Genomic DNA, 15,623 nt, shown 5'->3' with positions numbered 1-15,623 from the left:
TTTCCTACTGATCAATCTTTTGGCCCCAATGACTCTTCCTCCCTTCACATTTTCTTTAATATAATCTATGGACATATATATTGGCACCCCAGTGATGACTCCCCTCAACCTAGAATAAGCACCTGGGACATGGCTTTTAATATTCTTCCAATGAATAATTAAGCATTTTCAGAATCTTCTCTTGCTGACTCTGGCTACCACAAAATATGAACAATCTACCATTTCCAATGAACCGAGCTAATTTGACTTCACCCACCTCTTTCTCTACAGCATTGGTTAGTCAGATGGGGTGTAAATGAGGACCTGTGGTCTCAAACAAGATCACCACTTTCCATTCCAACACATTACTCTTGCTTCCTACCTTGATCCTCTATATGCCTTRTTTACTATACACTCTACTGCTTTCTGTATCATGATCTCTCTTCTGTCTTTCCACTACCGACCATTCCGGTACTTGACCCTCATCTTCCCACTCCATACCATCAGAACCAACACTCATAWTGTTTGCATTCCAGCACAGCTGTTGCTTCTCCAACCTTCTCTCCATTTCATCCCAACCAGTTGAGTTGGTTAAACGTTTTGCAACGTTATGTAGTGTGAAAGTAAATCACATTGATATTCCCTCACAACCCTTTTCCTGATATTTATTTTTTCACACATTACGTTTTAGTTTTTCCATACTAGAGATACACTATAAACGTTAAATAAAATGTAAACAAAATCAAAAACAGAACTTGGAAAATGCCAGTGGAAAACAATACTAGTTAGTCTCAGAAAACAAATGCCAGTAATGCACACAGAGTACCACATGAAATCATCATAAGCTCCTCTGGTGAGGATGTTCAAACAGTGAATACAGTGCACTGAAAGTTTAGTTAACATACTCAAACAAGAATACACAAATTATCAAAAGAAAAAAATGCATGCCTRCATTTTCAACAACTATGACAATCATGCTACATCATTGCAGGTATWCACTGTACTTCCATTGGATAGTTATATAGAGTAAGAAAACGTGATAAAATGCTTATGGCCACTAGAGCATGGAAGCATATGATCAGACACACACATATACAACAGTATATACTCATTGGCAGACTGAAACTACCCCTTCCCACACCCACCCTAAATGATTGCCCCTCTACCCATCCAGCAGCTTGAGGATGCTGTCTCTTTCCTTCAGTGCTTTCCATGCCTGATCCTTCTCCTTCTTTGTCGGTGTGCGTTTCTTCTGCCTGGCAGCCATAATGCGACGGAAGCCCTCCATGACCTCATTATCAGACACCCGGACCCTCTGCCGCAACTCCTGCTTCCGCATCTCCTCCTTTGCCAGGCTGTAAGGAGGACGGTGAAGGGACGGTTAGAGTCAACTATGAGGCGTGTTGTGAATAATAGCCAAATCCAGTACTAGTTTTTGATGAGTGTTCAGGTACTGCACATGTGATGTGGATGAGGTGAAGCAACTGGGCCTTCTATAAGTGCAACTCATTATCATCAACGTAAGAACATCCCTCCTTTTAGGTCTTAAACCAGGGGTGTCAAAAGTGCCTGCTGGTTTTGGGTATTTTCCTTTCAATTGAGACCTAGACAACCAGGTGAGGTGAGTTCTTTACTAATTTGTGACCTTAATTCATCAATCAAGTCCAAGGGAGGAGTGAAAACCCGCAGACACTCGGCCCTCCGTGGAATGAGTTTGACATGTGTCTTAAACAAAGTCATCAGACAGTTCTTTAGGACCTTAAATCAACCTTATTGCTCATGTACATTTTACATTTCTCCCCTGCACTTTTCTCTCGTGCTCTCACCGGAGTAACTCCTGCTTACGGGATCTGTTGTGGGCACTCAGGGCTTTGAGTTCAGCCTGTCTCTTGTGGAGCTCAGCGAGCACCTCATCCTCGGAGTCTCCGCCTGCTCCGGGTCGCTCCTCAGAATCCAGCAGCCCCTGAGACATCAGCTCCTCCTTAATCCGTGCCTCGAGAGAGCGCGTGTGAGGAACACTAGGAAAGAGGGAGAGTGGGAAAGTCAGTGGAAAGAAAGATCTAGTTGACTGATTGGTAAGTGACAGTCGCAGAAGAAGCAATCAGTGATTGGAATATATTGGTGTAATCTACAAAGCCTTTGTTGCTATTTAGCATTTTCCTTCAGGGTATCTGTAGAGTGTATCCTACAAGTTTATAACGGGGTGATGTTAGTTTATGGAGGATATGCCTTTACCTAAAAGCTTTGCCCTGGCTGCGAGGTGAGGTCCCAGCCCCCTCGTTCCCTCCATCCTTCCCAGATATGTCAGGGATTGGAGAATCCTCCATAGGTGATATGATATTCTCCTGCAAGAAAGAAACAATACTTAAAGAATTTCAGCTCTACAGTTTAATTATAAAGTATTCAAATCAACTAGTTATTTGCAGGGATGTGTTTAAGTCATTTAGAATTGTATGCGTAAACAACAAAGCCTGAAATATGCGACCTCGACAAGAGCCTGAAGGAGCCGCTGTGTAAGAGGACCAAAGGGACAACCATCATCTGGTGGGTCGTGCTGGGACTCTGACTTTTTTAGCAGGGCATCCACATCTAAGAGAATAAAATCCCCCTTGTGTCAGACATAATTACACATGATTTTTTTCAGTGTTGATGCTAGAGGAAGACAAACACTACTCATTTGTGAAGGCTCATCCACTCAATACATGCTGTATGTCGTTATCCCCATCTCCTAGCGTGCCCTCACCTTTTGCGTCTAGTTCAGACAGTGGTCCCATGAGGCTTTTCTTCTTGTCGTTGGCTCGAGCCCCTTCCCGCTGTTCCTCCAGCAGATCCTCCTGAGCCCATCGCTGAGAGTAGTGTTTCCCCAATGCCGGAATCTACACAATATAATCAATACAATATTATTTATCTATGTTCTCTCCTTGGGGCAATGTGTAACAGAGGATGAGTCACAGAATACCTTCTATCAGATAGGCTAGTAGTGCTTGGGACCTGAGAGGCCAGCTACTATAAGTTTTGTCATGTTATGCTAATTGCATTAAGGGGTAGGATTCAATATTGTACCTTGTAGTATTCAGCCTCATCATCCGGGGGCTTCAGGAGTTCTTCCAGAACCCGGATTTCTTCATTCGTMATGTCAGCACAGTATGGCTCTACTGATGCCCAAAATCTGGAAAACACAGGACACAAATACACTGGAAAATCTTGCATGTGGGACAATGAAAAACAAACACAGCCAAACACTGTCAGTGACATTAGAGCAGTGTTTCCCAACCCTGGTCCTCGAGTACCACCAACAGTACACACTTTTATTGTAACCCTGGACAAGCACACCTAATTCAACTTGTCAACTAATCATCAAGCCATGAATGAGCCGGTTTCCCAAAAACATCTTAAGGCGATGGGTTCAAGAAGATGGCAGACAATGGAAAAAGGAAGAAACAAACATTATGAATAAATATGGAGTGGGAGATTGTACAAACCATCTGAAGGATTGAAGGAGAAGATGGTGGACAAGAGAAAAAGTGAAATATGTCCTGAGTGAATATGGAATGGAGGATCGGACAGAACCTCTAGAAAAGCTACAGAAGGAATTGAACACGACAAGAGTGAGGGTGAATCAATTGCGGTGGCAGGTGTAGTGATGACAGCTGAGAATGAGTTGAGTAGAGGGAAGCGGGGTGGTAGGGAAGGTTGGCGACAAGTTTAAAACGGGATATATGCTCTAGTAGCTCGGAGATGGAACCTGAAGTACCCGTGGTGGAGACTGCTGAGTTCGGGCCTCGTTCCAAGGATGTAAAGGATGATTTTGGTCCAGTGGGAGTGAGATTGGTGGAGAGTGGATCCTTGCAGTTTGGCTGAAGAGTGGAAGACCGCGATAAAGGAAACTGGAACAAAAAAGGACTAAAGTTGTTCATGAGTGTAGGTTTTTGGTTGGAGTAGGGTTCACTAACAATGATGCTTTTTTCGGGGATCCGTTTGAAGTATCAAGGATGGTAAGGGATGCATTGGGAAAGGTGGAGTCYGTCAGAGGGACCAGAAGTGGTTTTGTTTTGATTTATTTTGTGTCGAAAGAGCAGAAGGAAAAGGCATTAAGAATCGACAAACTATCGACTTATGAAGTGGAGAGTTTTGATTTTTGTAGCAGAGCACCTTTAAAAGTTGTCATCTCTGGCGTCGTATTGGATGTGGAGGCCTTGTGGCTTACGAGGAGCATACCAGGAGTAGTTGGAACACGCCGGCTGAACCGTGCAGTGGATGGGGATTAAAGAAGAAAGCCTTTCAGTATTATTAATGTTTGACGAAGAGGATCTCCCTTCAAATGTGAAGATGGTATATGTTAGATATGCAGTGAGAGCTTTTGTGTCCAAGCTGTTGTTTTGCTGGAATTGCGAAAGGTATGGACATGTATCAAGTGTGTCTCGAAGGAATGTTGTTGAAGAATCTGAGGGTGTACGATGTTATTGTGATGGCAACCATCTTCCAAATTCCCCGGAGTGCCTGGTTAGGGTAAAGGAGTATGAAGTGACAAGGGTCAGGGCTATTCAGCAGGTCTCCTACACGGAGGCACGTGAAATCGTTGAAGGAGCGAAGGGAGCTGAAGATATAGCGGTGGATGCTCKYCAGACTGTGGKGATTCAGTGTTGTTCAACAGTTGAGGGAAACTAATATGCTGATTGTGAAGAAGGTAGATGTATGAAGTTTATCGGGCATTTGATTAATTGTACTGCATAAATTAACAAAAAGTCCAAGAAACTGCGGCTGAAAGGTTTTGGGGTTCCAGGATTTCACTGCTGAAACGTTGCAAAGAATACTGTCCAACTATGCTCTTCCTTTTCAGGCCCCAGAGCCTGTAGGGTTGGGCTTTGGCAGTTGAATCTGAATAAAGGTGTACATTGTGTCTTGTTTATTTTGTTCAGTTTTATTTTGTTAATTATTTGGGCTGACATACAGCCAAAACAGTAGGTGGCGGCAATACACCAATAGGTGTAGTTTGCCATAACACTTTAAAGAAGAAGAAGCAGCCCTCAATMAGCTGTGTTTGTCCAGGGCTACAACAAAAATGTCTACTGTTGAGGATATTTGAGGACCAGGGTTGTGAAACACTGCCTTAGAGCACTGTTTGTGTGAGATGTGATTGTCACCGACCTGTTGGGGGCATCATTCTTAGGATTACGGGGAATGTCCTGTGGATCCTCACTTAACTCGTACTCCTGGACTTTGGGCTGCAGATTTTTGGATTTAGGTCGTCCAGGACCAGGCCCAGGCCCGTGACTGCCCTTTCCATCGAGTTTCTGCTTCTTCGGTTTGTGACGTGATGAGGCTGAGAGGTCTGCGTCCTTTCCCAGCTTCAAAAAGCGCTTGTCCCCTTTCTTATCCTGCCAGTCTGTGAGGATCTGAGAAAAATAGGTACCAGTCACCAAAAAAACGTAATGATCAAATAAGGATGACACAAGTATCACTTGTAGTGCCAGAAACACTATGGCAGCAAAATATCTTGCCTGTCCAACATTACAGATYGAGGTGTAGCAGCAGCAGGTAGAGTGAGGCAACTCAGGCTGTCCAATGACATAAAAGCTGCTCAATTGTTTAATGACAACATTTGAGATGTGCTCACTGACTCCTGCCTTACCTGCCTCTGTTCTTCTAGAGCTCTGAGACGGCGGCTAGCAGAGGACAGGAGAGTCTCCAGCTCCAGCTGCAGTGTGTCCAGCTCCTCAATACCGATGCCATCGTCCTCTGAGCGCCCAAGCACGGCAGTGTAGCGGGGGCACACCTTGACATGCTCTACTGGCTTAAAGTCATAGTACTTTAGAGGCGGGCAGTCCTTCAACTCACTCATCTTGATGGTTAGAGTGGGCTATGTCTGTGGAGGAGACATCAAGTGCACCATTGGTCATACAAAAATTAACAGACATCATGAGACAAAGTCAATTAACTCTCTCACACACACACACACACACACACACACACACACACACACACACACACACACACACACACACACACACACACACACACACTTGATTCAACTATTAAAGTCAGGGCTGGTTGAATCAGGTGGGTGGCACTGCGCTGGAACTAAAGTCTGCACATCCTGTGGGTACCCTCAGAACCAGGAGTGGCAGGATTAGAAGAAAACTAATCTGTCCATAAAGCAGCCTTGGACCACTGCTCTGGAAAGGCTCCTCATATTGTTTTCAAGAACGGGGAACAACGTGGGTGATTTCCATTGAAGATAACGTGAACGTTAGCTAGCTTGCTGGCTTTAGCACAGTATGCGCTGAATGACCGGTGCGTCGGGAAACTAAACTGACCATTCACAATATCAATCAGAACCCCCAATGCAGCTGGACAAGACAGTGGTTTGATTACAAATGCACCATGTAAATCTAATGTAAATTGGCTTAATTTTGAATATTAACACAACAATATTTAACTTACCTCTGACCCGTAGACTGGCATCCATRATTGACTGAACCATCTACGGAAGAAGGGGGGTAAAAATATTCAGGAACAGAGATTTGTGTTCAATTTTGAAAACTTGTAAATCGTTTTTCTGAGTGTTAAAMGATCTTCAATTGTTACTAATATTTTTGTTTCACTAATAACCAATTAAAGAATAAAGAATGTCAGATACACTAAATTGTAGAATGGTATCTCCGGTATAAACATATATTTAAAAAAAAAAAATCATATTTGGGGATGTGTATTTACGGTAATGGGAATCAAACGAATATTAAGGATCTAAATATTTGTATTTGTCACTCATGTTTATGAAGTTCTATGTGTAATAATACAATAGTTCTTAATACAATTATTATTTWAAAAAATCACTTGGCCTAAATTCTTATTTTATTTAACACAGTGAGGCCCAACAAATGGATGCGCCCAAAGACGTTTAGAGCTCAGAAAGATGGTCGCAGCGACCAAAAGGTGTCCACTAGTTACCGCAGCCACAAAGTCAAAATTGGCTATAGTAAAATTCATGAAAACATACATTTGCTGTTTGTTTATAATTTAAGGTTAGGATTAGTCATAAAGTTAGCAGTGTGGTTAGATTTAAAATCAGATTTTAAGAAGAGACATTTTAGAAAAAGGCGGGGTTTATGACTTTGTGGCGGTGGTAACTAGTGACGACCAGACCGAAATCCAATGAAAACGCTCTGTCAAAGATTATCTATTATATTGACAAAATGGTCGATTGACCGCTCAAACAATAGAAATACAGGCCAAAGGCGGCCGGCAGCCAGCAGATCTGCCCCGCACCATTAGTCCTCATCATTCAGATTATTCAAATTCAATCATGAAGTGTTTAGAGAGTGATTAGAAGGACAATAGAGCGCTGAGTACCAAGCCATTAGTGAGGGCCGTAGACTACACATCCACGCCACTAATTTGCACAGTTTTGGATGGAATTACCATGAACAACTGAATGCGGTCATGATTTGTGACTGCTGGTGTGGCGGTAATACGGTCACTGCAACAGCCCTATGATCATTGGATGTTATTAGGTAACATGTTTATTGTTAGCATGAGTGCTTCTTGTGATACTATGTAATACATGGTTATTAGATACAGTCCTGTGCTCCAGTTATATTCATTAGCATTCCTTAATGCATAGTTTATCCCATTCTATTGCACTCTGCACATACCTATGCAGTATATGTATCTCCTGTATAGCATATTCATTATCTATCTGTCTCTGTACCTTTACAGAACTATCGTCATGTACATCCCCATGCACATCTTCATCAGTGTGTGTAAATAAAGTTCCCTGTGTGTGTCAACTCTTGGACTGCCTTATTCCCCTCTAACCGGGGGCGGTGTCAGTGAGTCACAAACCAGTAGAATACATAGACCCTGTTTTCTCTCTTTTCATTGTCTCGCCGGATTTGTGACTTTGCTGACACCACTACAGTATGGCGGCCCACAGAGACCACACAAGATACTTTCCACACTGCCCACCTGCGGTCCAGTGGAGTATGGCTCTGGGGTATCCAGTGGACTACAACCATGTGGATTATACCTCCTCTCTGGAGCCATTGGGAGCCCTACGCCTGCTGACCGTGCAGCATGAACCCTATGGCCCCTCTTCTCCACCTGTGGGATATTACTCAGGAAGAACAGGAAGCACGTATGGTTCGTTTGGAGCAGAATATACAGTGTCTTCCTTGCATCTTGAAACAGCAAACCAGATCCTGGGATTCCTCCGGTCAGGGGAACCCTCTCCGACAGGTTGCAGTGGAGGACATGAAACAGTCGTATGGAGTTCAGCAGAAGGACGCCGCTTCAGCAGCCTCAGCAATGTTACCGACTACGACTGACTGCAGGGTGTCAGTATTCTGCCTCTTCGGCCCCGGCATGGCTGCAACTGAGACCGGGCATGGACACGTCATGTCCTCAGCCGCGACTGGTCATCTGGAGCTGCCTGCTATAGAGACTGAGCCCACACCAGATGTCATTTTCGATCCCCCCCTCACCGGTTTAGCCTTGACATGGGCCCATCACGGGACACAGCAACAGCCCTGGGTCCTGTTCGGGGTATCCAGGATGACCCTGACTAGCATGCACAGGACTCAACCCCCGACGTGACTGTGGGGGATACACCATACTTAATCTGGGGTGACCACCCAGACCTTGCCCCCCAGTGTCCTGTCCCAGGGGCACTACCTATTTCTGCACCTGGGGTCAGAGCTGGTCCACCATCTGCCCTGGACTCACCAACACTGCCTCCTGATCTGGCCTTGACTCTGGATCTACTGCCTCCTGCTCCGGGGCTTCCCCTAGGCCCTCCTCTGGTTCCTGCACTGGGGACTTGCCAGCCTCAGTTGGGGAACCGTTGCCATTGCTCTCTGCTCTCCTCTGCATGGGTACAGCCCTCCTCTGTGGGGGATCCATTGCTGCGCCTGCTCTCCGCTGCTGGGGCATTGAGGACTTTACCACATCAGTCACCGGCTAAATGAATAAGTACATTGACGACATCATCCTCACAGTGACGGTCAATACATATCCAACCAGAAGCCATGGGTTACAGGCAACTTCCACACTGAGCTAAAGACTAGAGCTGCCGCTTTCTAGGAGCGGGACACTAATCGCGATGCTTATAGTAAATCCCACTACGACCTCCAATGAGCCATGAAACAGGAAAAATGTCAATACAGGGCTAAGATCGAATCCTACTACGCCGGCTCTGACACGCATCGGATGTGGCAGGGCTTACAAACTATTATGAATTACAAAGGGGAACTTAGCTGTGAGCTTCCCAGTGACGTGAGCCTATCAGACGAGCTAAATACCTTCTATGCTCGCTTCAAAGCAAGCAACACTGAACCATGCAAGAGAGCACCAGCTGTTACGGATGACTGTATGATCTCGCTCTCCGTAGCCGATGGGAGTAAGACCTTAAAACAGGTTAACATTCACAAGGTCGCAGGCCAGATGGATTGCCAGGAAGCGTACTCAAAGCATGCGCTGACCAGCTGGCAAGTGTCTTCACTCCTTTGGTTACGTTCAGTACGCATTATTTAACGTCGCCGTGACTCAGTCTGTAATACCTACTTTTTTCAAGCAAACCGCCATAGTCCCTGTGCCCAAGAACTCCAGGGTAACCTGTCTAAAAGACTATCYCCCCGTTGCACACACATCTGCAGCTGTAAGTTATACGCAGGGAGTTAGAAAGCAGGTGCAGAAGGTGAGTTTAATAATAATAAACATCAATAAAATACAAAACAGGAGAAGCGTACTGAACGTAACCAAAACCAKTACTTCCTGAAGACTAAGTCTTACTGAGGGCTATATGAAGGGAGAGTAATCAGGGTGGTGATCAACTCCAGGTGTGTTGGAGTTGATCTGGGTTGCCAGGATCGGTGGGTAGTAAACCGGCAACGTCGAGCACCGGAGGGAGGGAGCAGGCGTAGGCGTGACAGTAGTCATGAAATGCTTTGAAAGGCTGTCCATGGCTCACATCAACACCATCATCACAGACACCCTGGGCCCACTCCAGTTCAAATACCGCCCTAACAGATCCACAGATGACACTATCTCTATTGCACTCCACACTGCCCTTTCCCACCTGGACAAAAGGAACACCTACATGAGAATGCTGTTCATTGACTACAGCTCAGCGTTCAACACCATTGTGCCCTCCAAGCTCATCACTAAGCTAAYGACCCTGGGATTAAACACCTCCCCTGCAACTGGTCCTGGATTTCCTGATGGGCCGCCCCCAGGTGGTGAGTGTAGGCAACACTACATGTGCCATGCTGACCCCCAACATGGGTCCCCTCAGGGGGGTGTGCTTAGTCCCCTCCTATACTCGACTGCGTGGCAGCGCACAACTCCAACCCCATCATTAAGTTTGCTGACGACACGACGTTGGTAGGCCTGATCACCGACGAAGATGAGACAGCCTACAGGGAGGAGAACAACCCTTCCCTCAACYTCAGCAAGACAAAGGAGCTGATCGTGGACTACAGGAAACGGAGGGCTAAGCACACCTCCAACCACATCGACTGGGCTGTTGTGGAGTAGGTCAAGAGCTTTCTAGCCTATAGGCTATGGATCATTTGATTGAGACCATTCTAAATAGCCTGTTTTAGAATTAGTTGCTTATTAGGCTATAAAATTATGTGTGCCCGATGCCACCCCTCATCTTTGATTCTCTGAGCCCACACCAGTCATTTTCAATCCCCCCCTCCACTGCTGTAGAGACTGGGGGAAACACGCAGTAGTGAGCCTWTGTTGCCCAGCACTTGATATTGCACGCCCAGCAGAGAATCAAAGATGAGGGGTGGCATCGGGTACACATCGTTTCATAGCTTAATAAGCAACTAATTATAAAACAGTAAGAAATATTGAAATGTCATCAATTACATGACCCCCCAGACTAGATTTAAAAATACTAAACCCTCCCCTTGACTGAAATTGCCCCATTTTCTTCCTGGTAACCATTCTGTAAATTTCAATCCATCCCTTACTGTTATCTATTGCGTTACTATTTTCTTACTTTTTAACTCTGAATGGTTGCGAAAGGGCCCGTAAGTAAGCATTTCACGGTAAAGTCTACACTTGTTGAATTCTGCGCATGTGATAAATACAATTTGATTTGAAGTATGTTTTCCGAGCCATATCTCCAGTGGTGTAAAGTATTTAAATAAAAATACTTAAGTACTACTTAAGTAGTTTTTTTAGGTATCTGTACTTTACTATTTATATTTTTGACTACTTTTACTTTTACTTCACTGCATTCCTAAAGAAATAATGTACTTTTTACTCCATACATTTTTCCTGACACCCAAAAGTATTTGTTAAATTTTCAATGCTTAGCAGGACAGGAAAGTTTTAAATAAAAAAAATAGGCGGAAGTTATACAAATATATAAAATTGTGCCATCTGATGTTATTATTATAAGCAATTTGAAATTATTTATACTTTTACTTTTGATACTTTTGATATTCTACTTTTAGACTTTTACTCAAGTAGTATTTTTCTGGGGGACTTTCACTTTTACTTGAGTCATTTTCTATGAAGGTATCTTTACTTTTARTCAAGTATAACAATTGGGTACTTTTTCCACCACTGCATATCTCGTGCCTGCTCCGTTGTCTTAATATACACAGAAATGCTGTCTGATCCTAGTGCAGCTGTAAGTATGCGGGTCGGATCTGCTGGCTAGGAAGGTGGGAAGAGGCCAGATCAGGTTTGAACATTCTAGCTAGCCAATGATCTTTTGTAGAAAACATATCAATAAACTCGTAACAACCTAAGCATTATGAAAGTTCTATTCGATCAAATATGCCTCACCTATAAAAAATTTAAAAAAACTCCTCACTTGGTCTYCTTAATGTGCGCAGACAGATTTTGGGCGGAGTCGACCCTCTCGCTTTGCCTCTTCTTCTCTGGCCCTGTTCGCTGTGATATAAGAAGTGTAACATTTGCGGAAGAGATGTTGAATGCAGGCGTGGCACTATAACTTCCGCCTTCAAACCCAGAACAACAGAGAAATGGTGAGTGATTTTAATCATAAATACCGATGCAATTCTCTGTTTTCAAAATCCTAGGTTAAACCATCTTTATTCTGGTGGCTTGATAGTTGCACAGATTAATGTGGGCGGGACGGTGCGCTCTAAAAAAAAATCTGGATCAAAGCTTGTTATCAAGCCAGTTGGACTTGTATACTTGTCTGATCCGATCCCTTGGATTATATTACATCTAGAACGCGCTGACACCACCACAACATTCATTGATTGTTCAATACTATGCAAATGACCAAGGAGGCTAAATATGCTTGTAGTAACATGGTACTTCCTCTCTAGAGGTCTGGACAGCAGTCTGTCTGAGACGTAAAGGTAAAGCCTCAGTTGTGTGTCCTGAGAATGGGAGTGGAAAAAGGTTTCTGGAAGATTGTTGTGATCATTGATCTGTAATAGTAGTGTTTCAAAGTTTATGTCGTCAACCCCTCCCTRAGACAGCGACACTACGCCCATACCTGAATGCTGTGCGTGCCACACTGCAGGCCGCCCTCTGCCTGGAGAACTTCTCCTCTCAGGTGGTGGAACGCCACAACAAGCCAGAGGTGGAGGTCAGGTGAGTGAGCTCTCTCGTGCTCTCTTCTCATAATGATATCATTAGTGTTATTTGTGACACATTGTCTTTTGTCATTACAGGAGTAGTAAAGAGCTCTTACTACWGCCTGTGGTAATCAGCCGCAATGACAAGGAGAAGGTCCTAATCGAGGGCTCCATCAACTCTGTGCGAGTCAGCATTGCTGTGAAGCAGGTCAGGGGTTATGACCCTCCTTTTTGCTTTCAATGTCACCCTTCCATTATCTTGATGTTGTGTGTTTGTTTTAAGTAAGTAAAGTCTCTCATACACTGAGTGTTTAAAAAAACAAAACAACTGAGCACCTGCTCTTTCTATGACAGACTGACCAGGTGAATCCAGGTGAAAGCTGTGATCCTTTATTGATGTTACTTGTTAAATCCACTTCAATCAGTGTAGATGAAGGGGAGGAGACATATATATATATATATATATATATATATAAACCTATTGTAGCTTTAAGACAATTGAGACATGGATTGTGTATCTGTGCCATTCAGAGGATGAATGGGCAAGACTAAAGATTTAAATGCCCTTGAACGGGGTATGGTAGTAGGTGCCAGGCGCACCAGTTTCTGTCATGAACTGCAACACTGCTGTGTTTCACACTCAACAGTTTCCTGTGTTAATCAAGACAACTGTGGGAAACATTGAGTCAACATGGGCCAGCATCCCTGTGGAACACTTTCGACACCTTGTAGAGTCCATGCCCCAACAAATTGAGGCTGTTCTGAGGGGGACTCAATATTAGGAATGTTTTGTACACTAAGTGTAGATTTTAAATGCCTTCGTCTGCCAATTAAAAAATAAAAAATAAAATAAAAAAAGTGTTCAAGGGAAATGCTTACTGGTGCTCTTATTGGCTCCATCAGGCTGATGAGATTGAGAAGATCCTGTGCCACAAGTTCATGCGCTTCATGATGATGAGAGCAGAGAACTTCTTCATTCTCAGGAGGAAATCCGTTGAGGTGAGAGAGGAGTCAAGAAAACAGGATACGATCCAGTTGGTGTTAGTATTGCTTCGGATGTTCTAAGACCTCTCTCTTCCTCCATCCTGTCATCTAGGGCTATGACATTAGTTTCCTCATCACCAACTTCCACACAGAGCAGATGTACAAGCACAAGCTAGTGGACTTRGTCATCYCCTTCATGGAGGAGATTGACAAGGAGATCAGCGAGATGAAGCTGTCTGTCAATGCCCGTGCCCGTATTGTTGCGGAGGAGTTCCTCAAGAATGTAAGACTGCTATGTTTTTAGAAGAAAKTCTAGATTATAATGCATTTATAGAAATGTGGTCAAATCAATGGGAATAATGAAACAATTATGTTTGTCAATGGCTTCTGTTGCAGTTCTGAGGCGGTGTCATCGCATCCCTCTCACTGATCACATGACTTGGCCATGACCATGGATCTGTGAAAGGGCAGGCTCAAGGGCCCGATAGCAGGAAGAGAGTGGCGACGCGTACTGTGAGTGAACAACCAATCCGTGGCGAAGACTATAGAAAAGTGACCATTCCAGTGTGGGTGTGGCACCCAACTGCGTCTCCCAAGTATGTACTGTACTCATAAATATTGATGACTGTATATAATTAAATGTTTCATTTTCTGCCTCTTAGAGCAAATCTCAAAACCAAGGCGGGTCCTTAAAAGTATTAACCAGGTTGTCCCCGTCATGAATATCAATGAGAATGTGTTGCAACTGAAACAGCCTGTATTGTTTTTATACATTCTTTATGTACTCGTTTGTTCATTTAAAAAAAAAAAAAAATTCATTCTCCTTTTTGTTACAAAATATTAACCTGTTCAGTACGCTCATCATGGAGAGAGGAAAAACAAGATGTATGTTTACATTTTAGTACAAGACGCATCACAGATTTATTAAGCTGTCATAAGATACGAAATTATAATAATGAATGACCTAATCAAATAAAACTCATGATGGCTTGTTTGTACTTTTGAGTAATGGTGCTTGTGTGTGTCCCATAAATTCTCTCCTTTTTGTCCACATCCTCAGTCATGAGGTTGAGTGTGCATACCATTTGATATGCACTTTGTCTAGTTCTATTTCTATGGCACTAGCTGTGTTGGTTGAGACTCTAGTCTCTGCTAAGATCAGCTGTTTCTGTTAGTAAAGGTCTCTATTATTTCAGTTGTGAGAAAGGGGAAGTGAATGTGTTTGCTGGCCCTAATATGAGTGAGTCAGATCTTGCATGCTTCCTGGTCGAGTGGGCCTCTAGCTCAGACTGTGGTTGGATTATTTATGTTGAAGGTGATTTCCCTTCTTTCGTAAGCCTAAAACTGCAAACATGTATTGCATTATAGACAATTATTTTCTTAAGTTTATTTTCATAACACTTTGTTCCAGCATATTCARTCAACACTAGTGATCMTTGGTAAGTTGTATGCAATTATGTSATTGAGAAATCCACATTTCCAGAAAAAGATATGTTAACTGTGAGGTCAATTGTAATAGATGTCCTCTATGAATCTGAGGCATCTGTATAAAAATACCACAACATCTTTATTGAAGCTGTAAGAGGAGGATTCTTGACATTTTGAAAACAATGAGCAAACATTTGGATCCAATAGCAGCCTARATAAGCACCAACAATTGGATTTGTCCACATATCTGCACCTGCTGATTGTGTAGCCAAACAATAGAAATATACTGAACAAAATATAAATGGAACATGTAAAGTATTGGTTTCATGAGCTGAAATAAGATCCCAGAAATGTTCCATACTCACAAAAAGCTTAATTCTCTCATCTTGTGCTCAAATTTGTTTATATCATTGTTTAGTGAGCGTTTCTCCTTTGCCAAGATAATCCACCCACCTGACAGGTGTGGCTTATAAACAAGCTGATTAAACAGCATGATCATTACACAGGTGCACATTGTGCTAGGCACAATAAAAGGCCACTCTAAAATGTGCAGTTTTGTCACGTAACACAATGCCACAGATGTCTCAAGTTTTTTTCAGGGAACGTGCAATTAGCATGCTMACGGCATCAATGTCAATTTCTCTACCATAAGCTGCCTCC

At 43.4% G+C, this 15,623-nt stretch overlaps 2 protein-coding genes across 3 annotated transcripts; one reads left to right on the top strand and one right to left on the bottom strand.

The window, feature by feature from the left end:
* Positions 1–743: 743 nt before the first annotated feature.
* LOC111969919 (transcriptional adapter 3) lies at positions 744–6,506 on the bottom strand. 2 transcript variants are annotated; one of them, XM_023996305.3, is made up of 9 exons: positions 6,424–6,506; positions 5,612–5,845; positions 5,128–5,375; positions 3,043–3,148; positions 2,723–2,855; positions 2,465–2,568; positions 2,215–2,324; positions 1,806–1,997; positions 744–1,334 (listed from the first exon to the last, which is right to left on the bottom strand). In XM_023996305.3, exons 2-9 carry the CDS (start codon positions 5,819–5,821, stop codon positions 1,142–1,144), a joined length of 1,296 nt encoding a protein of 431 aa, XP_023852073.1. In that variant the 5' UTR covers positions 5,822–5,845; positions 6,424–6,506; the 3' UTR covers positions 744–1,141. The 2 variants fall into 2 exon arrangements, with proteins under 2 accessions (XP_023852073.1, XP_024003086.1); XM_024147318.2 differs by having other exon boundaries at positions 5,185–5,375.
* A 5,368-nt stretch (positions 6,507–11,874) lies between these two features.
* On the top strand, positions 11,875–14,533 carry LOC111969918 (actin-related protein 2/3 complex subunit 4). The gene is made up of 6 exons (XM_023996303.3): positions 11,875–11,987; positions 12,449–12,567; positions 12,648–12,759; positions 13,455–13,550; positions 13,648–13,818; positions 13,932–14,533. The coding sequence occupies exons 1-6, from the start codon at positions 11,934–11,936 to the stop codon at positions 13,935–13,937; spliced, it is 558 nt and encodes a 185-aa protein (XP_023852071.1). The 5' UTR covers positions 11,875–11,933; the 3' UTR covers positions 13,938–14,533.
* Positions 14,534–15,623: the final 1,090 nt, after the last annotated feature.

This window comes from Salvelinus sp. IW2-2015, linkage group LG11 (assembly GCF_002910315.2).
Source record: "Salvelinus sp. IW2-2015 linkage group LG11, ASM291031v2, whole genome shotgun sequence".
NCBI classification, from domain to species: Eukaryota; Metazoa; Chordata; class Actinopteri; order Salmoniformes; family Salmonidae; genus Salvelinus; species Salvelinus sp. IW2-2015.
Note: the sequence above shows the minus strand (reverse complement) of the source record. Positions and strands in the feature narration are given on the sequence as shown.